The sequence below is a fragment of the Acomys minous genome, assembly GCF_964271855.1.
Source record: "Acomys minous genome assembly, chromosome: 5".
NCBI classification, from domain to species: domain Eukaryota; kingdom Metazoa; phylum Chordata; class Mammalia; order Rodentia; family Muridae; genus Acomys; species Acomys minous.
The window spans coordinates 57385372-57407110 of record NC_140494.1 but is presented as its reverse complement, the minus strand read 5'-3'; the positions used below and the strand labels follow the sequence as shown (position 1 = coordinate 57407110).

Below are 21739 nucleotides of genomic sequence, written 5' to 3'. Positions count from 1 at the left end.
TGTACACCTGCACGCCAGAAGAAGGGACCACATCCCATTATAGATGGCTGTGAGCCACCATGTGGTTGCTGGGAATTGAACTCAGGACCTTTGGAAGAGCAGCTGATGCTCTTAACCTCTGAGCCATCTCTCCAGCTCCCAGTGCAATACTTCTTAAGTTACTAATTATTAGGGCTATATAATAATCCCCCGATTAGGAATTTAAAGTTAGAAAGAGGCTGTTCAGAAAACTCTTTTCTTTTTTCTTTTTTGCTTATTTGTTTGTGTTTTTTGTTTTTGTTTTTTTTGATACAGGGTTTCCCTGTGTACCCTGAACTGGCTTTGTAGATCAGGCTGGCCTGGCCAGAAAATGCTTAAAACATTTCTCAGCTGGGCAGCGGTAGGGCACACCTTTGATCCCAGCACTTGGTGGGGGTAGGGTGGGGGAAGAGGCAGATGGATCTCTGAGAGTTCAAGGCTAGCCTAGTCTACAAAGTGAGTCCAGGACAGCCAAGGACAGAAAAACCCTGTCTCAAAAAAAAAAAAAACCTAAAAAATATAAAAAAGAAGAAAGAGAGAGAGAGAAAGAGAGAGAGAGAGAGAGAGAGAGAGAGAGAGAGAGAGAAGAAAGATTTCTCCAAATACTCAGTTTCTCTTTCTAAAGACAACCAAAGCCAGAATTCCCTTTATATCTATGCAGAAAGGTTTTATTCCCATACAAAGAGATGGTATAACAGGACTCTTCTGTGAGGCCAGTTCTTAGGAGGTGAGGGCATGAGGATTCGAAGTTCAAAGCCAGGCTGAACTACATAGTGAGTCACAAGCAGCTTGGGCTGCAGAGTGAGACACTGTCTCAGAGAAAGGGAGGACCACATATGGAGGACATGTAGGCAGATGAAGCCAGGTTGTCTGACTCATGAATGGTTGCCTTCAGCCAACAAACTGCACGGCTAAAATGTTTCCTCATTCTTTTTTTTTTTAAATGGCTATATGGTACCCAATTAAATTGTTGTTGTCCTGTAAATTTACTTGACCCACCCCTGTTAGTGAACATTTACAATATTTTTAACTCAATGTTACACACACACACACAAGTGTAGTTAGTGGATGGAAGTATAGGCTGTAATCCCAGGACTTGGAAAGTGGAGGCAGAAGGTCAGCCCTCAGCCTATGAGGCCAGCTTGGGTTATTTGAGATCCTGTCTGAAACTAAAACACAGCATGACAAAACCTCAGTCAAAGAATTGTAATGTCATTTCAAACATCTATGGGATACATTTATTATTAACATTTATTAAGACAAATTTTTAGAATTAAAATTCCTTCGACAATTTTAATAGTCTTTTTAAAAAGATTTATTTATTAATTATTATGTATATAGTGCTCTGCCTGCATGTACACCTGCAGGCCAGAAGAGGGCACCAGATCTCAGTATAGATGGTTGTGAGTCACCACGTGGTTGCTTTGGAAGAACATTATACTCTTAATCTCTGAGCCTTCTCTCCAGCCCAAAAAGTTTGTTTGTTTGTTTGTTTGTTTAGTGTGTGTTTCTGTGTCTATGCATTTATTCGCATATGTGTGTTCAGATGCCCATAGAAGAAGAGTGTGTTGGAGTCCCTGGAGCTGGAGTTCTAGGCGATTGTAAGCTGCCCGACACGGTCATTGGGAACCAAGCTCCTCTGCGAGAGCAGCATAGCTCTTTTAGTTGCTAAGCAATCTGTCCAACTTCTCAAGACAGTTTTTACCAGGACTGTATGGGTGCCATCTCCCTGCCTCTTCCACTCCTCACGTCCTGGGCCTCTGAGCCTTGCGGTGGATTTGCTTAGCCATGCAGCACTCAGTGGTTAGTGTCTCAGTCTCCTTCATAACCAGAACGACACTTAAGAACCTTCTGGACTGGCCAGGCTGGAGTGAGTCACAATGCACTCCTGGTCAACCTTTATTTAATGAATAAACCTAGCAAGCCACTGGCTGGAAGAAGGCAGAATTCATTGAGGCTCTCTAGGCTTCTAACCACGTGACCAGCTTAGGCTGTGTATCTTGTAAAACGACAGAACTAACTAAATAAATAAAAGAGTAAAACTAAATAAATAAGCTGAGTGTGGTGGTCTCTGATTGCAGTCTAAGCTACTGCAGAAGATGGTGCCTGAGGATTGCTGAGCCAGGAGTCTGAGGCCATTCTCAATAGGACAACAGGGCAGAAAACAGGAAAAAAAAAAGCTTTCCAGCAGGCTATCCTGTTATGACTCCCTCCCTCCCTCCCTCCCTCCCTCCCTCCCCCCCTCTGTGTGTGTGTGTGTGTGTGTCTGTCTGTCTGTCTGTCTGTCTGCCTGTCTGTTTGCCTCATTATGTAACACAGCTGGCTTCAAGTTCATGCTCTTCCTGCCTTTCCCTCCAGGACAAAAAAAGAAAGAAGTCAGATGACACCAGACTTCTTTGTAAAGTTGAAATGTAGAAAGTGGCCATACAAGGCCAGGACGTTAGCTCAGTCAGAGAAGTTAGTGTTAGGAACACATGGTTTTGGTTTTTGCATTCTTTTTGTTGTTGTTGCTTTTTTTGTTTGGTTGGTTTTTTTGTTTTGTTTTGTTTTTTGTTTTGTGGAGAAAAGGTTTCTCTCGGCTGTCCTGGACTCTCTTCGTAGACCAGGCAGCCCTTGAACTCACAGCGATTTGCCTGCCTCTGCCTCACTGAGTACTGGGATTAAAGGTGTGCGCCGCCACGCTGGGTGTTTTTGGTGTCTTTTAAAGGCAGGTTTTGTGGTGTGCACTTGTGATCCCAGCAGAACAGGAGGTGGAGACAGGTGGATCCCTAGTACTCATCGGCAAGTCCCAGGCCAGTGAGAAATGCTGTCTTTAAAAACAAGGCCAAGCCGGGTGTGGTGGCACGCCCTTAATCCTAGCACTAGGAAGGCAGAAGCAGGAGGATCACTGTGAGTTCGAGGGCAGCCTCGTCTACAAAGTGAGTCCAGGACAGCCAAGGCTACACAGGGAGACCCTGTCTCAAAAAACCAAAAATAAATAAATAAAATAATAAATAAGTAATATAAAATAAAAACAAGGTGAATCAGGTGTGGTGGTATAAGCCTGGTCTACAAAAACAAGTCCAGGATAGCCAGAAATACACAGAGAAATCCTGCCTCAAACAAACAAATGCAAGGTGGGTGGTATCCAACAAATGCCACCCAAGAATGATTCCCAGCCTACACACACACACACACACACACACACACACACACACACACACGGTATATATGAAACCACGCACATGCGCTTTAGTTTTTGAAAGGTCTGTATATGTTGTTTCCATGCCCACTGATCTCCGTTTCTCACACTAAGTTACTTCATCCACTCAACTGCAAATAGATATTGAATTCCTATAGAGTGTGAGGTACCCGTTAGGTCAAGATGAACAAAATGTACACATGGACGGTATCAAGTAACTCCAAAGAGAAGAAAATGTCAACAGCTAAGCTTCGTATAGCTATGTGCCATAATCGAATGTTGCCTGGTAAGGGAGGAGCAGGGCTGCGTTGGTTGAAACAAGCTAAGATCGACTCCTGTTTAGAGTCTGCTGTGAAATTACAACAACATTGGGAGAAAGAGTAAACCTTTGAACTTTAAAAAAATTTTTTTTTATTTCTTTATTATGTATACAGTGCACATTATATCACATTATAGATGGTTTCGAGCCACCATGTGGTTGCTGGGAATTGAACTCAGGACCCCTAGAAGAGCAGTCAGTGCTCTTAACCACTGAGCCATCTCTCCAGCCCCAAACCATTGAACTTTTATATGTGTCTTGTAATATTTCCAAATCTCCAAGCTACCCTCTGTATATTGTTTTAACAAATATTTTTTGTTTTATATGAGTGTTTTGCCTCCGTGTATTTATGGATACCACATGTGTGTGCCTGATGAGGCCAGAAGATGGAATTGGATCCTCCACAACTAGAGTTTTTTTGTTTTGTTTTGTTTTGTTTTTTCGAGACAAGATCTCTCTGTGTTAGCCTTGGCTGTCCTGGACTCACTTTGTAGACCAGGCTGGCCTCGAACTCACAGCGATCTGCCTGCCTCTGCCTCCCGAGTGCTGGGATTACAGGCATGCGCCACCACGCCCGGCTTTCCACAACTAGAGTTAAAGATGGTTGTGACATTGCCATGTAAGTGCTGGAAATGGAACCTGGGTCCTCGCAAGAGCAACAGGTGCTCTGAACTGCTGAGCCATCTCTCCAGACACATTTGCTTAGTAATAGAGAGTAGTTTGACCTTGGTAGGGTGGGCTTTTCAGTCACCTGGGAATGGCTCTTCTCATAAGAGTTTACCCACACCCTAAAGATCAAACCTTTACTGGTAGCTGGAAAACCATAAGAGCAAAACAAAAACTATTTTCTCTGCTCATTTCTTTCCTTTCTGTTCCTTAATTAAAGAAAGTGTGTGGCCAGGGGTAGTGCTGGCACATGCCTTTAGTCCCAGCACTTGGGAGGCAGAAGCAGACAGATTTCTGAGTTCGAGGCCAGCCTGGTCTACAAAGTGAGTTCCAGGACAGCTAAGGCTACCCAGAGAAACCCAGTCTCTAAAAACAAGAAATGAACAAACAAAATGCACGTGAAGTAGAGCTTTCTAGATGAGCAGAACCAATAGGACTATTGTACTATAAAGAAAATCTACTGAGAAGGCTGACCCATGTAGTCTAATGATGGCTCTCTGCGTGGTAGCTGTTCAGTTGGAGGATGCCAGATGCATTAGTGGCCCCAACGTGGCACTGAAGGCCTAGGAGATTCCTGGACAGCCTCAGGCCCAGGCTGGAGTATGATGTAAGTGAAGGGGGCCAAGAGTTGCCGCAATAAGTGCAGGCAGAATCAAGGCAGGCAAGAGAAGGGAACTGATGTTCTCTCAACCTGTTTCTGTCTGGGCCACCTACTGGAAGGCACAGCCTACTCTTAAGGAGTGTCTTCTCCCTTGGTTAATCCTTCCTGGAAATGCCCTGGTAGACCAGCCTATAGGTGTGTCTTTAGTTCATCCCAAGATTATCATCAGGGCTGGACAGATAGTTCTGGAGTTAAGAGCACTTGCTGTTCTTAACCTGACTTTGTTTCCTAGCACCAATGCTTAAAAGTGCCCCTAACTGTAGCTTCAGGGAATACGAGACATCCTCTGTGGGCACCCACACATGAATATATATACATATTTTTACATGTGTGTGTCTGTCTACATACATATGCACATATACACATATATACATACATGTATGTATATAGATAGACACATGTAAAAATAAAATAAATCTTTTAAAAAGAGTGAGCATTCACCAGTGAGTGAAAAATTACTCCAGAAGCATGTATGAGTCTACACTGGCTGTTGTAACAGCTGATAATTTATAGATAATAGAAATTTGCTTCTCATTGTTCTGGAGGCTAGAGAATTCCAGAATAAGACATCAATAGATTCCAGGTTGGGAAGGGTGGCCCCATTCGGTGATGACACACTCTTGCTGAGCTCTCTGATGGGGGAAGGCTAGCCAGAGCCCTCTGCTCTCACAAAGGCATTTCCTCAAGATGTAATGACCTCTTCCAAGCCTCTCTCTTCCTAACAGTCTCACACAGGGAGGGACAGGGAAGGGACACTTTCAGAGGGTGGCAAACCAGCTGAATTTTTTTGTATTTAGAAACTTCGATTTGTTGGCTCCAATTCCTGGGACGTGTGTAGAATCAGAGACAGGTCAGGCTTCTAGGATCATATTACACCAGGGCTTGACCATCAGCAGATGTTAAAGATCAGGGTGATAATAGTGATGTTTAATGCTCTATGGCCTGAAGGGAGGGACCCTTGCTTGGTAAATTTCTACGAAAAGCCAGTACTTCTGTTCATGGTTTGGGCCAGATGCTGAAAACAAAAGCATCAGAATCTGTCTGGTACAAATGAACTAGGGTCACTTCTTCCTGGGAACAACGTGGAGGAAGTCAGTTAGTGGTTAGGAGTTGAGATGGATGTGGATGTCTTATTTATAGACCAGGTTAACCTGGAACTTTCTAAGTAGTCGGAGTTGGCCACAGATTCACACTCTTCTTGTCTGGCCTCCCAGAGGTTGCACTACCGTGCGCACATTCTCTGTCACTTGTATTTTACATCGGAGAGCTTTGGGAAGGAAAAGAACTCTGTTGGGATTTTAAAAAGGAAAGAAAGAAAAGCTGCTGGTGAGACTAATGCACAGGAAGGGGCCTGATACTTGAAAAATGAATTGCACAGGTTTATCATTTCTCAGTAGTTGGAACTTCTAAGGAGCTGCACCGTTTTACTCTTGTCTAACACAATGCTCTGGAGGGAGAATTCACTTCGGTCTTGCTCACTCGAGGCGAGTGCCCCAAAGGTGGAATTCAAATGAACTGTGTGTGCAAGTGCTCGTTTTTTTTGTTTTTTGTTTTTTCTTTTCTTTCGAGACAGGGCTTCCCTGGCTGTCCTAGACTCGTTTTGTATTCCAGGCAGGCCCCGAACTCACAACAGTCCTCCTGCCTCTGCCTTCCTGAGTGCTGGGATTAAAAGTGTTCGACATTACGCCCGGCTCATGTTCAGGTTTTTATTTGCAGTCTTGGTTTAAAATGAGAGGGCTGTCGATAACTTGGGAGAGTAGATAAGTCTTACGGGCTTTTGATATTTTACCAGTTAGAAACAAAGCAACGAACAAAGTTTGAAGTTGACAAAACATTTTATGGGCTCTTCAGTCTATTATTTAGTTCCTGCCTGCTCTCTCTCTTTTTCTTTCGTCTGAAGTTAAAGTGTGAACATCGTTGATGTGGATTCGAAGCTTCTACGGAGCCTTTCAGCTCAGCAAGCTTTCGGAAACTCAATTTCAAAGCTGCTGGCAAGTAAATAAAGCAAAGGCGTTGAACGACTTAGTGACCGCAGGATCATTGGACAAACGGCGACGTTCTCGCTATCCAATCGTGCGGAAGTCCGGAGAGAGCGCCCTCTGGATTGGCTAGAGCAAGTATCTCTTCAGGTAGTGCCCCGTGCCAATCAGAGGACGCCCGGGGGCGGGCTCTGCCGCAGGCAGCCGAACAGAGCCTGCCTGCAGAGGCGTTCACACTCTCTGGACAACAAGGGAGTGGGCGTGGCCAGCTCGAGGGCTGTGGGCGGGGTCTTCCAGCCCGAGAAGGGCGAACGACAGTGGGCGTGTCCCAGGTCGGTAGGCGGGGCGCGCGGGCTGGGCGGGGCGAACGGTGTCAGCGGCGGAGCCGGATGCGGGCGGTACCGCCGCCGCCGCGGCCCTAGGGATGGGCGGAGCCCCGGCCGCTGGTGCTGGTGGCCGCCGCCGCTGCCCGAGCCGGATCCGGATCCGCCGCATCTGCTGCCGCGAGTCGTTGCTTCGCAAGGCGGCGGGATGCTGGGGAAAGGGGGAGTCGGCGGTGGCGGCGGCACCAAGGCGCCCAAGCCTTCCTTCGTGTCGTACGTGCGCCCTGAGGTGAGAGCGCCCGGCGAGCGTGGCGGCGGGTGGAGCGGCCGGGGCAGGGGCTCTTCCTGCCCAGGAACCGGGCGGGGCGAAACGGCTGGACGCTCTAGGGCCTCCGGGCGGGCCGCGGCCCGGACCCCTGCGGCGGGCCTGGCAGGTGCTGGGGCAGGGCCCTGTCGCTCGCCACGGTGCCTGTAGGCGGGAGCCGAGCCCCAGGTATCCCGGAAGGGAGCAGAAGGCAGCACGCAGCCTGGTGGGTATGCTCTACTCTGGACTTTCTCTGTGAGTCTTGTGAGCTCTTCGGCTGCGGGACGCCGGCTGCCTTCTGTGCCTTTTGATGCCGCAGGCGGGACGTGGTGCACTGCCTTCCGTCTGCGCTGCTGTAGGGAATGTGGGTCGGCCCTGGCCTCTTTTGGTATCTCCCCAGAGAAGCGTCCTCCCGCTTCTTGCCATTTCATCTCACCCCTTCCAATCTGCAATTTTTGGTGAAGAAGTGTGCTCACTCGGGAAGTACTTTCTGAGCTCCTACTGTGTGCCAGGTACGATCCTGAACTAACAAAGATCGCTCCTTCCTGAGAGCTTGTGTGAAAAGAGAAACAGTAAACGATATGCGTAAGTTAATTGTATGGTATTTAGAAGATACTGGGGGGAAGGCATCTTTTCATTCTTGCGGAAGTGGTATTTTCATTCAAGACTTGGAAGACGTTAGGTCTAGGTAAGGGGTTCTGGACAGCCCCAGTGTAAGGCTGCCCTTTGACTTCCCTGCATGAGAAGGCGGCACAGGGAAGAGTTTGGAGAGACCAGACCTCCTAGGCTTCTACAATTTTACTAGGTTGTTGGTTTTTTTGGTTTATTTATTTGTGGGTTTATAGGTCTTTCTGTTATGTAGCCTGGCTGTCCTGGAACTCACAAGGTAGTCTGGCTTTGAAGTCACTGAGATCTGCGTGCCTCTGCCTCCTGACTGCTAGGACTAAAGGCAGTAGTAGTACTACCATGGCCAACTTCTGCAATTTGATCAGTACTGTGCGGGTAGATGCGTTACCAAATTCCGTGCCTCGCTAAGTCTTCCCACTTTTCACCACCGTTAAGGTGGAAAACAGGTGGGCCAGGGATGAGAAACCAGAAACCTTAGGGCCTGCAGCCTTTGCATGTGTCTCTTGAAATGAAGACATCTCTTGGAGAGCACTAGAAAGGGTCCTGTTTTTAGTATTAATTTTCAAATAAAAACGACTTCCTCTGGCATAACTTGATAGCGAAGAGGCAGGGTTATCTTACAATTTCGACAGGCTCTCTCTGAACCCCATAGAGGTAATGTGATCAGTTTCTCTTTGTCTTTAGTGCACCGTAGTTGAAAGGTAACCGATTTTAACCTTTCCTATTTAGTGAGAGTAAACTATGAGAGAAAAGTCTTCTGAAGTGTGGCCAGAGTTCACATCTGAAAGGTGTGCTCTTTGCTACAAGCCCGGCTGTGACTCCTTTGAGAAGTAGTGGGGGAAAGCAGTGGTTTCTGCATTTAGAGCAGGGCTGTGAGGTTGCTGTGCACGCTTGCTGTAGTCTGTTCTGGATGGCGTCCTCCACTCAACTGTGTGGCTTAGTAAAGGATAATGGTAGGAGGAGGCGAGAGAGCAGTTTATTTTTAAGTAGCTAGCTTTGCTAGCCATCCTGCTACCGGAAATAGGTGAGCTGCTAGCATTGAGAGTTGCTAACGGCCCTCAGCGCCCTAAGTCTGATACCCTCTTGGTTCAGCCAGTGGGAGCCACAAAACGCTTTTATGAAGACTAGCTGTACAGTATTTCTACTCTCCTTCCACTTAACTATCTGCCTATCCTTGTCTCGTGTGTGTGTGTGTGTGTGTGTGTGTGTGTGTGTGTGTGTGTGTTTATTTTTGGTCTTTGGTTATACCACCCAGAACCATACCAGTCTGAAGAGGCCCAAAGCATCTGTTATCACATTTTCCCTGTGTGCGGTTCTGGAGAGAGGACACAGGGCCTCCCTCCATCATGATAAACAAGTGCTCTCTACCACTGAAGCCACACATCCCAGCCCATCACCTCTCTCTCTGTACCACTTTCCCCAGCTGGTAAATTTGCAGTTTCTCAGATGCTTTCTTATCTGTGGATGACTTGAGTTGCAGAACCTTCTTCACACCTTCTCTTGGCAATGAGCCTGCTGACAGATCTTAGAGCCTCCAGAGGCAGAAGCCTTCAGTAAAGCCAGACTAGAGCCTCTCAGGAGTCAGCACTTTCTGTTCGAAAGCGCTGGGTAAAGTGTTAGAAGGTGAAATCATTAAACATGATCCTCTTTTTCTCCCTTGTGATCCAGAAGGCCTGCAGCAATAGCCTAGAATGCAGGGTAATAGTTAATGCCGGCTTCCATGTCTCTGCCAAAGTGACCTGAATTGTTTTGTCATGGATTCTACCTTGGGCATGTTTTGTAATCTGTTCAGAGGTCTCCGATAAGTGGGAAGCCGATGGTTCTGGAAGTTGAGGGCTATAGGAGGCAGATTTCTGGGGCCAACTTGCTACTTGATAGCTGATCCCTAGAAATATCTTAGCACCCCTACTCTAGCTCAGCCTCAGGCACAGGTTACAAAGAAAATCTGGCAGTGTGCAGCAGGCATACTGAGCTGTGTCCCAGCGAGGCATCTGGGGATAGTTTGAGTGCAGAACCACGTTTCATGTGAAAATGGAACACCTGTGTGAATTACTGTGCCAGCAGGAGTCTGGGAAATGTGGGAAAATGAGATAAAGTTATATAAAAAACAAGTAAAAGTTAGAAACTTGTGCTGGCTGTTGTTAGGTCTTGCAGAGGATCTAAGTTTGGTCTCAGAACCAACAGCACCTCACCACCACCTGTAACTCCAGTCCGGGTGCAGGAGGCCTCCTCTCTTCTGCCTCCTCAGACATACATGGGGCAAGCATTCACATACACAAAAATAAAAATAAATAAATAAATAAAAAAGAGGTAGAGGCAGGCAGATCTCTGTGAGTTCGAGGCCAGCCTGGTCTACAAAGTCCTGGATAGCTAGGGCTACACAGAGAAACCCTGTCTCAAACAAAACAAAACAAAACAAAACAGGCTGGATTTGGTACTGAGGAGATGGCACATTGCTTAGAAGGACCTTACTGCCAAGCTTGAGGACCCAAGTCCAACCTGTGGTGTGGAAGGAGAGAACCATTTCCCACAAGTTGTCCTTTGACTTCTACACTGTGGCATGTGAGCACCCACACACATACACACTCTAAAATAAAAAAAAAATGATGTTAAGAAATTACAAACTGCTGGGTGTGGTGGCTCACACCTTTAATCTCAGCACTTGGGAGGCAGAGGCAGTTAGATCTCTGTGAGTTTGAAGCCAGCCTGTTCTACAAAGAGAATCCAGGACAGCCAAGACTACAAGAGAAACCCTGTCTCAAAAAAACAAACACAAAAACAAAACCCGGGCTGGAGAGATGCCTCAGAGGTTAAGAGCACTGACTGCTCTTCCAGAGGTCTTGAGTTCAATTCCCAGCAACCACATAGTGGCTCACAACCATCCATAATGTGATCTGATGCCCTTTTCTGGCACACAGGTGTACATGCAGACAGAGCACTGTATACATAATCAACCAATCAATCAATCTTCTTTGCCTGGTGTGGTGGCACACCCCTTTAATCTTGGCACTTGAGAGGCAGAGGCAGGTGGATTGCTGTGAGTTTGAGGCCAGCCTGGTCTACATAGGTAGTCCAGGACAGCCAAGGCGACTGTGTCTTGGGAAAAAAAAAGAGAGAGAGAGAGAAAAAAGAAAAAGAAGAAGAAAAAGAAAAAGAAAAAGAAGAAAAACCAAACAAAAACCCAAAAAACAGAGATTACAAACATATTGACTTACAGTGCATCCTGTTAGATATATGTGTACAGTATATGGGTATGGATGCAAAATGGAATTAATATTACCAATCTTATTCTCAGCTGCCTCTTTCACCGAAAATGCATATTGTAAACACCTCTCCATATCAGTGGTTAGACTACACTCAATAGAGACACAGTGACAGGAGAGGCCAGGCAGCACACACAGCCAAAATAGCTGATGGGATGGGTTTGTACTTAGAAACCGATGCTGAATGACACTGTGATTGTTCAAAGTTACCAGTTCTTTGCTAACCTACTTGACATTTTAGAAAGGGTTTATTTATTTTACGTGTATGAGTGTTTTCTTTGCATGTGTCCCTGACCCCAAGGAGGTCAAAAGAGATCATCTGATCCCCTGAAACCAGTTATGGATGGTTTGGAGTCACCTTTTTGGGTGCTGGGAACCAAATCCAGGTCTTCTGCAAGAGTAAAGTATTTGTAACCGCTGAGTCATCTCTGCAGGCCTTGTGGTCATTTTTAGTGATTAGATATGCCCAGAAGCTTGAACAGCAAGGCAAGTAGGCAGCACTAGGAGGAAGGTCGGCTTTGACAGAAGTACATTCCACTGTGATAGGATGCTAAACAGAAAGCTTCATGGTGCTTGTGTGTTCTTTAAAACAGCCTTGGAAAACTTGGCTCTCACAGTGCTGCCGTGCACACCCATTTTTGCATGGCATTCCAAATATGGTTAAATTGTACTTGCTTATGGGGTTTAGTCAGTGTTTGACTTGGATATACTAATAATAGTACCAGAGACTTGTTTTGTGTCTTTTTTTTAGATTGGGGAGAAAATATAATTTGTCCTCCAGTTTACAGATGTGTAAACTGAGTCTGCAGGGTTAAGTGCTCTTGCACAGGGCCACAGGATTACTGAACAAAGAACTGTCCTCTAAAGATCCAGAAGTGACAGGGCCTAGCTAGGCCCATAAGAATTCAGGAAAGGTTTTGTGTGGTCCTGAGTGTGTAAGAAAGCAGGCTGCAGAGTGGCACACAAAGTCTAGAATCCCAGCACTTAGGGAGGCAGACAGAGGCAGGCAGAGCTCTGAGCTCAAGCCAGCCTTGTCTACAAAGTGAGTCTAGGACAGCCAAGGCTATGCAGAGAAACCCTGGCTTGAAAAAAGAAAAGAGAAAAAGCAGACTGAGCAAGCCTTTAGGAGCAAGCCAGGAAGCAACATTCCTCCATAGGATCCCTCAGTGGTGGATTGTGACCTGAAAGGGTAAGTAAGGCAAATGAAACTTTTCTTCCCCAAGTTGCTTTTGGTCGGAGTGTTAAATCACAGCACTAGAAACGCCAAGACAGGGAGAAAAGGCAAGAAGGGAGATGGAGATGGAAAAGGATATTTTTGTTTTGTTTTGTTTAGGGGTTTTCGAGACAAGGTTTCTCTGTGTGGCCCTGGCTGTCCTGGAACTTGCTCTGTAGACCAGACTGGCCTAGAACTCACAGAGATCTGCCTGCTTTTGCTTCCCCAGGTGCTGGGATTAAAGGCATGTGCCACCACTGTCTGGCTGGAAAAGTTTTTATTTTTTAAAGATTTATTTATTTATTTATTTTAATGTGCATCATTGCTTGATCTGCATGTACACCTGCAGGCCGTTAAGAGGGCATCAGATCACATTATAGATGGTTGTGAGCCACCATGTGGTTGCTGGGAATTGAACTCAGGACCTCTGGAAGAGCAGGTGGTGCTCTTAACCCACGGAGCCATCTCTCCATCCCTGGAAAAGGATTCTTTTAAGTTGTAAGAGCCTTTTCTCTTTATCCCCCGGGACATATGCATTGTTTCCTAGACTTTACTTAGGTCCATTTCTTTGGTGAGAACTGGGTCTGTGTATTTCTGACGGTTTGATCCTATCACACAGTGTTTAGACTGGGACGGTCTGATTCTGTGCCTCATTCTCCTTAGCCTTATCCTTGTGGATTCAGGGCATTGTCATAAGCAGAACAGGGTTGCCCACATCTGGCTGGGGCACACTCCAGTGCTTTCTCATTGGTATCATTCCATGACAGTGTCCTCTTTGGCTTTGTTAGATGCTCATCTGGGAGGCTTACTGAGGGGGTGCCAGGATCTTTGGTTTACTCCAGCCTCTGGAGTTCAGCAGATGTTTACCGAGCATCTGCTGTATCTACCAACCATTACTCTAGGCATCCAGTAGAGCTGTAGCAATCTACAAAATAGACACAGTGAAACAGAAAATCTTCTTCTTATGTATATTTTGAGACAGTGTTTCCCTATGTAAACCCAGCTAGCCTGGAACTCTCTATGTAGATCAGGTTGGTCTGGAAATCAAGATCTTCCTGCCTAAGTGATAGGATTACAGATGTGCACCACCATGGGCAACTTGCTGGACCACTTACTTTGATGACTTTCATGGATAAATACTATGAAGAAGAAATTAGCTTAGGCTGAAACAGATGTTCTCCTTCAGTCCTATATATGAGACAAGGCTTTTCTGTGTAGCTCTAGAACTCACTCTGTACACCAGGCTGGCCTTCAACTCAGAGATCCACCTACCTCTGCCTCCCTGAGTGCTGGGATTAAAGGCAGGCACCATCACTACCTGGCTTATATGCATTACTTTTTTGTTGCTTTTTTTACAATTAAAATTTAGAGTGTGTGTACGCACATGCATTTATGGGCACACCCCAGCATGTGTACAGAGGACAACTTTGAGGAGTTGAGTTGATTCTTTCCTTCCACAGTTTAGGCGCCAGGAACTGAACTCGTGTCGTCAGGCTTGGAGGCAAGTGCTTTTGCTCACTCAGCCATCTCTGTGGTCCCTGCTTTTTTCTTTTTAAGTCTATAACTCCATTTTCTCCATTTTCAACATTTCTTTTTTTAAACTTAGGAACTTTCTCCTTTGCTTTTGTATTTTTATTTTTGGTTTTTTGAGACAGGGTTTCTCTGTGTAACAGCCTTGGCTGTCTTGGACTCACTTTGTAGACCAGGCTGGCCTAGAACTCACAGAAATCTGCCTGCCTCTGCCTCCCAAGTGCTGGTATTAAAGGCATGTGCCACCACACCTGGCTCTCCTCTGTTTGTTAATGCACTGAGTGCTTGCCATCTGTGTATATAAAACATACTACTTTTCTTCTGTTAGTGGGGATATTAAAATATATAGCCAGGTCCTCCTTCTTTTAGCAAGTATTTATTTATTATTTATTACCATTGTTAATTAATTCATTTATTGGGCTGACGATTGAACCCGAGGCCTGCATATACTTAGGCAAGCACTCTAGCACTGAGCTGTATCCCCACTGCTCCCATCAACTTACCTCATTGAAGTTGGCAGTCACTGAAAGTGATTTAATAGGCCGTGGAAGGACATTAAAAGTTCTCCCTAAAATAGCTGGGCGTGGTGGTGCATGCCTTTAATCCCAGCACTTAGGAAGTAGAGGAAGGCAGAGCTCTGAGTTCGAGGCCAGTCTGGCTACAAAGAGAGTTCCAGGACAGTCAGGGCTCTTGTTATAGAGAAACCTTGTCTCAGGGGAAAAAACAAAAACGTTCTTCCTAAAATAATCACTTTCTTAGCTGTGGCTTTAGTTTGATGATCTGTCCAAGCTTCCGCTTTTTTCCCCCTGCATGTGTTTCCTGCGGCATCTCCCTGGGTCAGATCCAACACCATACAACTTGCAGATGGAGGGCGCATCAGGAGGCTCTGCCAAGCAACGCTTCCTGCGTTCTGACCAAACAGCTGCCACTTGCAGCCTTCCTCTTAGAGCCAGGTCACCCTTCACGCTGCCATTTCAGGGTTACTCTGAGGGCTGGAGTGCACGTGTGAGGCCCAGGATGGAAGAAGAGGACTGCTGTCAGAGCCTCAGCCTGTGGGAAGCCCACAGATAAAGGCTAAGGCTGTTACCCTTCCCTGCACCGCCTCAGCCGGGTGTTGGATGCTCCTGGATGGTTACTGCATGGCACCATCCCACGTGTCACGTGGGTTTCAGAAAGAACCTGCTTTTCAGGGTAAACTTTTTCCTTAAAAACAACAACAACAACAACAACAACAACATTGACCAAAAAAGAAAAAAAAAAGCCTCACATAGTGTGTGTGTGTGTGTGTGTGTGTGTGTGTGTGTGTGTGTGTGTAGTTGCAATACAGGCATCCTTTCCAGGCTGCATGTGGTTGTTAAATTTGAAGCTGGTACTGCCCCCGTATTGGTAGGGCGGTAGGGCATGTACGAGCTGTTTCAACAGCAGGAAATTGCCCTTGTCTCTGTCACAGTTTACACCCTTTGACTGGAATTTCAGTTCAGAAAAGTGCTGAAGTTGCCTTTTTCACTGTGCTAGGGCTGTGCTCATGGCGGCGCCTGCCCAGGACTTCTTGACGCTTAGGAAATGTACACAGCAGGTGGAGGGCTTACTTTGCTGTTATTTTAAGATATATTTCAGCCAGGTGAGTTTGGATGCAGAAGCAGGTGGGTCTGTGTGAGTCGGAAGCCAATCTGGACTGTTTGGAGAGTTCCACGCCAGCCAGGGCCACATAATGAGACCTAATCTCTCTTTCTCTCTCTTTCTCTTTTCTTTTTTAGTTTTTCCGAGACAGGGGGTCTCTGTGTAGCCTTGACTGTCCTAGACTCGATTTGTAGACCAGGCTGGCCTTGAACTCACAGCAATTCACCTGCCTCTGCCTCCCAAGTGCTGGGATTAAAGGCATGTGCCACCAGTGCCCGGCCCCTAATCTTAAAAAAGAAAAAAAAATAATTTTATTTACTGAGATAGGATATCACTATGTCGTTCAGGCTGTCCTTGAATTCACAGAGATCTGCCTGTCTCTACTTCCCAAGTACTGAGATTAAAGTTGTACACTAACCTCCAAGATGTATTTTATTTTGTTTACTTATTTTGATTTTTTGAGACAGAGTTTCTCTGTGTAGCCTTGGCTGTCCTGGACTCGATTTGTAGGCTAGGCTAGGCTGGCCTCGAACTCACAGCGATCTGCCTGCCTTTGCCTCCCAAGTGCTGGGATTAAAGGCATGTGCTGCCGTGCCCTGCCCCCCCCCCCCACTGGGAATTGAACTCAGTTCCTCTGGAAGAACAGTAACCACTAAGCCATCTCTCTAGCCCCAATATATTTTATTGTGTATGCATGTCATTTTTTGGCCAAGACTTGACCTGGAACAAACAGTCTCAGGCTTGCCTTGAACCCTTGGTGGTCCTTCTGTATTAGCCTGTCAGGTGCTGGGAGGCCGTGTCTGGCATTGAAGTAAAATAATCTAGTTGTTGTTTGAGATACAGTTTGTCTGTGTAGCCTTGGCTGTCTGGACTCACTTTGTAAACCATACTGGCCTCAAACTCACAGAGATCAGCCTGCCTCTACCTCCTGAGTGCTGGGATTAAAGGCATGAGTCACCATGCCAGTCCCTAGAATAATCTTTTTACTTTTAATTTTCTGTTGCTTAGGGGAGGAAGACAGGAGGTGGAAGGACACCAGAACCCGTTCCCCTCCACCCCCACCCCCACCTCAGTCTCTGTGGGACATAACTAAAGAAAGGAAAAGCTTGTCAGTAGCTCTGCGTGCTAGCAGGGAAGCCGGCTCCTTTAAGGCTCTCTTGTTTTCTAGCCTATACCATAGGCACATGACCATTCATGACTGTTAACTCTGACTGCTCTTGAGAAGGTCCTGGCACATAGACTTCAAGAAGTATGTGCTGCTGCTGGTGGTGGTGGTGATGATGATTCAGCCACTGGGGAGTTCCATTCAGCTCTTGGTCAGTCATCTTAGAGGACAGAAATCGTCCTGGCTGATTCTGGGCACAGTGGCCTGTAATCCCAGCACTTGGGAGGCAGAGTCAGATTGCTCTCCATGAGTTTGAGGCCAGTCTGGTCTACAAAGTGAGTCCAAGACAGCCAAGGCTACACAGAGAAACCCTGTCTCAAAAAAACAAAAACAAAAAACCCAAAACCAAAAAAAAGAACTGTTCCTGGCTAAGGTATTAATAAGTAGAGTGTTTTGTTGTGGTGGTTGCCATGATGCTATGACAGGAAAGTTCACTGTGGTAACTATTAGAATATTTTTCACTATCTCTATAAGTTTCTTTTTCATTTTTTGTTCCTTTATGTAGTTGAGAATGATCTGACTATATTTAAAATTTTGACCTAATGAGAACGCAGTTGTCAGCCATTTTCTTTACTAGCGTTCAGCCTTTGGCATTTCGTTAGTTTCATTGTGTGGTGTGGACTGCCTTTTCCTCTTTCCTCATTTCTGTCAGGCCAAATTTTGTCCTTTATTACTTGCATCCAGTGACTCATTTAAAGTGAATCAAATGAAGTCACACTTAGCTTAAGCAAAATAAAATGACTTCTGTTTGTTTCAGAGGCATTTGCAAGATCATGCTGCTTTAGTTTCATATTTCAGTAGCACAGATTCTATCCTTTTGTCTCTTGCATCCACCCCACATCATCCTGGTGGCGGGTAGCCTGTCACGGTGGCCTTCACACCCCACATCATCCTGGTGGCGGGTAGCCTGTCACGGTGGCCTTCACACCCCACATCATCCTGGTGGCGGGTAGCCTGTCACGGTGGCCTTCACATCCCACATCATCCTGGTGGCGGGTAGCCTGTCACGGTGGCCTTCACATCCTCTATTGCTTGCTTTTGGGGAAAGGGGCCAAAACAGCAAGGCTTAAGTGCGGGCGAGGGCAAGGAAACCCTGGCTGGAGTGGTGAAGCGCTCTGAGGAGTCCTGTCTGTAAGTCAGGTTGCCAGGCTCTTTTCAGTCCTCCTGACCTGCTGGGCTTTGATAAATTTGCTTTTGCTAGGAATTGAAAAACAAACAAACAAACGCCTAAGAACCTGGTGGTGTGGTTCAAGCCTGTATGCTAAGCCCTTCAGTAGCCAAGGCAAGAAAGTCTTGAGTTTGAGGGCAGCTCAGTCAGGGTTACAGTGAGTTCAAGGCCAGCCTTGGCTACATAGTAAGTTCCTGTCTCAAAAAACAAAGTAATACAAACAAAAAAACCTGAGACAGCCTGAAAAATGAAAAGTTTTTCAAATAAAGTCTCACCGAGCCAGACTTGGTGGTACACACATCTAACCCAGCCCTCCGGAGGAGGATCTCTCTTAAGTTTGAGGCCAGCCTGGTCTACAAATCAAGTCCAGGACAGCCAGGGCTACACAGTGAAACCCTGTCTAGAAAAACCAAACAGCAACAACAACAGCAACCTAAGAACTCAGTCTGTGGTACACAGAAGGCAGGGGCATTGTGGGGTGTGTGACAGCCCCTCAGTGTTGTCGCTAAGGTAGCCACTGTGACAGACCAGAGCAGGGGAGACAGCCGAAGAGTAAACTGGTCACAGTGGGAATTGTGGGTGGAAAGAAGATGCCATGATGTCACGAAAGAGCCTTCAGCCTCTGATTCTAGAGGTTTCTGGTTCTGGTCACCTTGATGGTGACCTTAGATGTGGCCTTTGCCCTTCTGTCTCTGCTAGTCTCCTGGGCCATAGACAAGCATCTTCCCCGCAGGCTTATTTCGGGGATGAGAAGAGATGCATGTTGACTATTCTGCTCCACCCTGGTCTTGTGGCAGATGCCTAACAGCTTAGAGATACTCTTATTAGTAATCATAGCTAGAACTGGAAGATTCTTTATTTGTTCAGCATCTTTGTGTACCTACCATTTGCTTAACACAAGGTTAAAATTAGGAATCCAAAGAACTCATGTGTGTGGGAGCTTCGCATTCTGTTGGAGACAGCAGGCCTCCAGATGGCTGTAAAGCACAGAGGCAGGAGCGGCCTAACCCAGCAGTGAGGCATGCCCAGAACGCCAGGAAGCCCAGGGCAGAGGAGGCCCGCACACTGCGTCAGGCTTATGTGAGTGCTTGGGAAGGTCAGTCATGCAGTGGGACTTGGTGTGAAAGGAAGGTGCTAATTAGACAGGCAGATGGGAGTGGCAGCTTGAGCGCTTACCAGGTGTGTTAGGAATGTGTGCTTGGGGCCTCTGTCCCCCTCTTACCCAGGCTTTGTATCTCTCTGCATGACAGTGGAAAGGGGATAAATGTACAGGAGCATTTCCAGGCTCTGGAAGGACTCGTTACCATTAGGTCAGCCTGTCTCTCAGCAAGCCCTCAGGCAGACGCAGTGTGCCCTGTACCAAGGCTGTTGACCCCTCCCAGTTCTGGGGAAGATTGTGGAGAGGGAGCCACCCACACCACCCATCTCTGTAACTGCTGCTAGTCACTCCCCTTAGCTTAGGTTATGAAACAGTGTCAGCCCAGTACTGACACCTGTCACCTTGCTTTCACCTGTACACTTCCCAACATGGCCATCGGTACTTCCAACATATTCACAGCAACGAGTCTCAGTTCTGATCTATGAGTAGGAATAATAATAAGACCATGTGCTTTATAAGGATGCTGCTAGCCTTACATGAAGTGATTTCTGGAAAGCTGTTGACACAGTACTTGGTAGACAGTGTTAATTGTTTTTGTTTAATTTTTCTGGTTTGGGTGCTGGTGTTGAATCTGGGCTTCGTTCATGTTACACAGGCATGCTACATGGCCAGCCCATGCTGTTGTCATTATTCTTCATTGCCTTGGAAGCTGCAGTGTGTGTGTGTGTATGCGCGTGCCCTCTTGCACATGGGTGCACCTGCCCATGCATTTGCCTTTCTTGAGCTGAGCATCAGAAATGGGATGGGAAGGCGGTACCCTGATACTGCGGACAAGCCCACGATTCTGTAGGCTTCCTGTCCAGACTCAGCCACTTGATGGTGACCTTAGACATGGGACTGTCATTTCCTTGAGACCTCTTATTGTAGCATTTGGACAGGCTTGTTTTGAAAATGAGAAAAATAACCACATTTACTGAGCTCTGGACTGACAGGTGCCTTCTGTCTAGTAGCATATGCCACCACTCTGTGGCTTCCACCTAGTCAGGCCTCCTTGCCTGTGCTTTGCCTTCTCATGGGAGTTCAGAGTTGCTTTGATGTCTTTCTGTAGCCATCCGTATCTCATGTCTAGGACTTCAGAGGAAGGCCTCGGTTCAGGCAGCATGAGAGGTCTTGGAGACACACACACACACACACACACACACACACACACACACACACCCCATGAGAAGTCTTGGAGACACACACACATACACACACACACACACACACACACACACACACACACACACAGGCAGCATGAGAGGTCTTGAAGACACACGCACGCACGCACATGCACACACACACATCCAGTTCAGCTTGCTTTCCTTCTCTGAAGTCATCCCCTCAGGGTTCTGTCAGGATACTCTTTTCCTCACAATCCATAGTAAAGCAGTCACAGCCCCCAGAGAGCCCTTTGCGAGAGCCCCTGTGACAGTGTCTTCATTTGTAATACCACCCTCCCTGTGTAGAACTGCTTCTCTTTGTTTTTTGAGATAGGGTCTCTCTGTGTAGCCCTGACTGTCCTGGACTCATTTTGTAGACCAATCTGGCCTCAAACTCACAGCGATCTACCTGCCTCTGCCTGAGTTTGGGTTCGTAGGCCTAGTCTGTGGCTGTTTCTTTCATGTGTGACCCAAGCACTCATCTCCTGGTTTTAGAGAATTAAAATTCCTGATTTTAGAAGTTGTGGGTTTTCTTTTCCCTTTTTTTGAGACAGGGTTTCTCTGGGTAGCTCTGGCTGTCCTGGAACTCCTGTGTAAACCAGGCTGGCCTTGAGCAAAGAGATCTGCCTGCCTCTGCCTCCCAAGTGTGGGGATTAAAGGCAGGTGCCACCAAGGGGTCCTGTGAGATTCAGACATTCAAAATAAATCAACAACAACAAACAAGGCATTGTGATATGCCTCAGGGGCAGGGAAGGTCATGGCCCGGAAAGGAGACTTTCTTTCAAAATTTGAGAGACTTTCAGATGCAACCAAATGAGAAACTCCGAGAGGGAAGAGAAAAGGCGAGAGCAGTGTGTAAAGCTCCGGAGGGGCAGTGCCGAGCCCTCCTCTCTGTGTTGGTCCGGCTTTCCCCTTACAGCGTCTATCTCCCTTTCTTTCACTTGTGCTACAGGCTTTGGCAGCTCCCGTTCTTGCCACTGGTGCAGTTGACTGTTCTGTCCTTGCGTAATTGCTGTGAGTCTGTTTTCCAACAGGGCCCGAGCCCCCTGAGGTCAGGGCGGCTGTGCCACCCACTCACTGGCCTTGTTGAATCCTGGGGGATGCATGAGGCCTGTTGCAGGATAGGATCTCAGAAGGCAGCCGCCACAGTGATCCCTTAGTGTGAGCCCTGCTCAGTCTTCATGCTCCGGATCAGATTTGGCCTGAGGTCCTTTGTTCCCAACCAGTTCTTTTTGCTATCACAGTGGCAGTTCTTTTTTTTTTTCTTCTTCTTCTTCTTTCGAGACAGGGTTTCTCTGTGTAGTCTTGGCTGTCCTGGACTTGCTTCATAGACCAGGCTGGCTTTGAACTCACAGTGATCCCCCTGCCTCTGCCTCCCAAGTGCTGGGGTGTGCCACCATG

At 46.8% G+C, this 21739-nt stretch overlaps 2 protein-coding genes across 4 annotated transcripts in view; one reads left to right on the top strand and one right to left on the bottom strand.

Annotated features, from left to right (window-relative positions):
• Positions 1-7181: 7181 nt before the first annotated feature.
• The window catches only part of MTMR12 (myotubularin related protein 12), a 75055-nt gene continuing 60497 nt past the window's right edge, over positions 7182-21739 (top strand). The window contains exon 1 of one of the 2 annotated variants that reach the window (XM_084784116.1): positions 7182-7436. In XM_084784116.1, coding sequence (XP_084640242.1) covers positions 7356-7436 — 81 coding nt within the window. In that variant the 5' untranslated portion in view covers positions 7182-7355. Of the gene's footprint in view, positions 7437-7641; positions 7678-21739 lie in introns of those variants that run through there. The other variant, XM_084784117.1, reaches the window with a different exon arrangement.
• LOC311598771 (small ribosomal subunit protein eS27-like) overlaps positions 7984-21739 on the bottom strand; it is a 31973-nt gene continuing 18217 nt past the window's right edge. For both annotated transcript variants that reach the window (XM_084784118.1, XM_084784119.1), the window contains one exon: positions 7984-16122. The gene's annotated coding sequence lies outside the window, so the exon portion shown is untranslated. The remainder of the gene's footprint in view (positions 16123-21739) is intronic.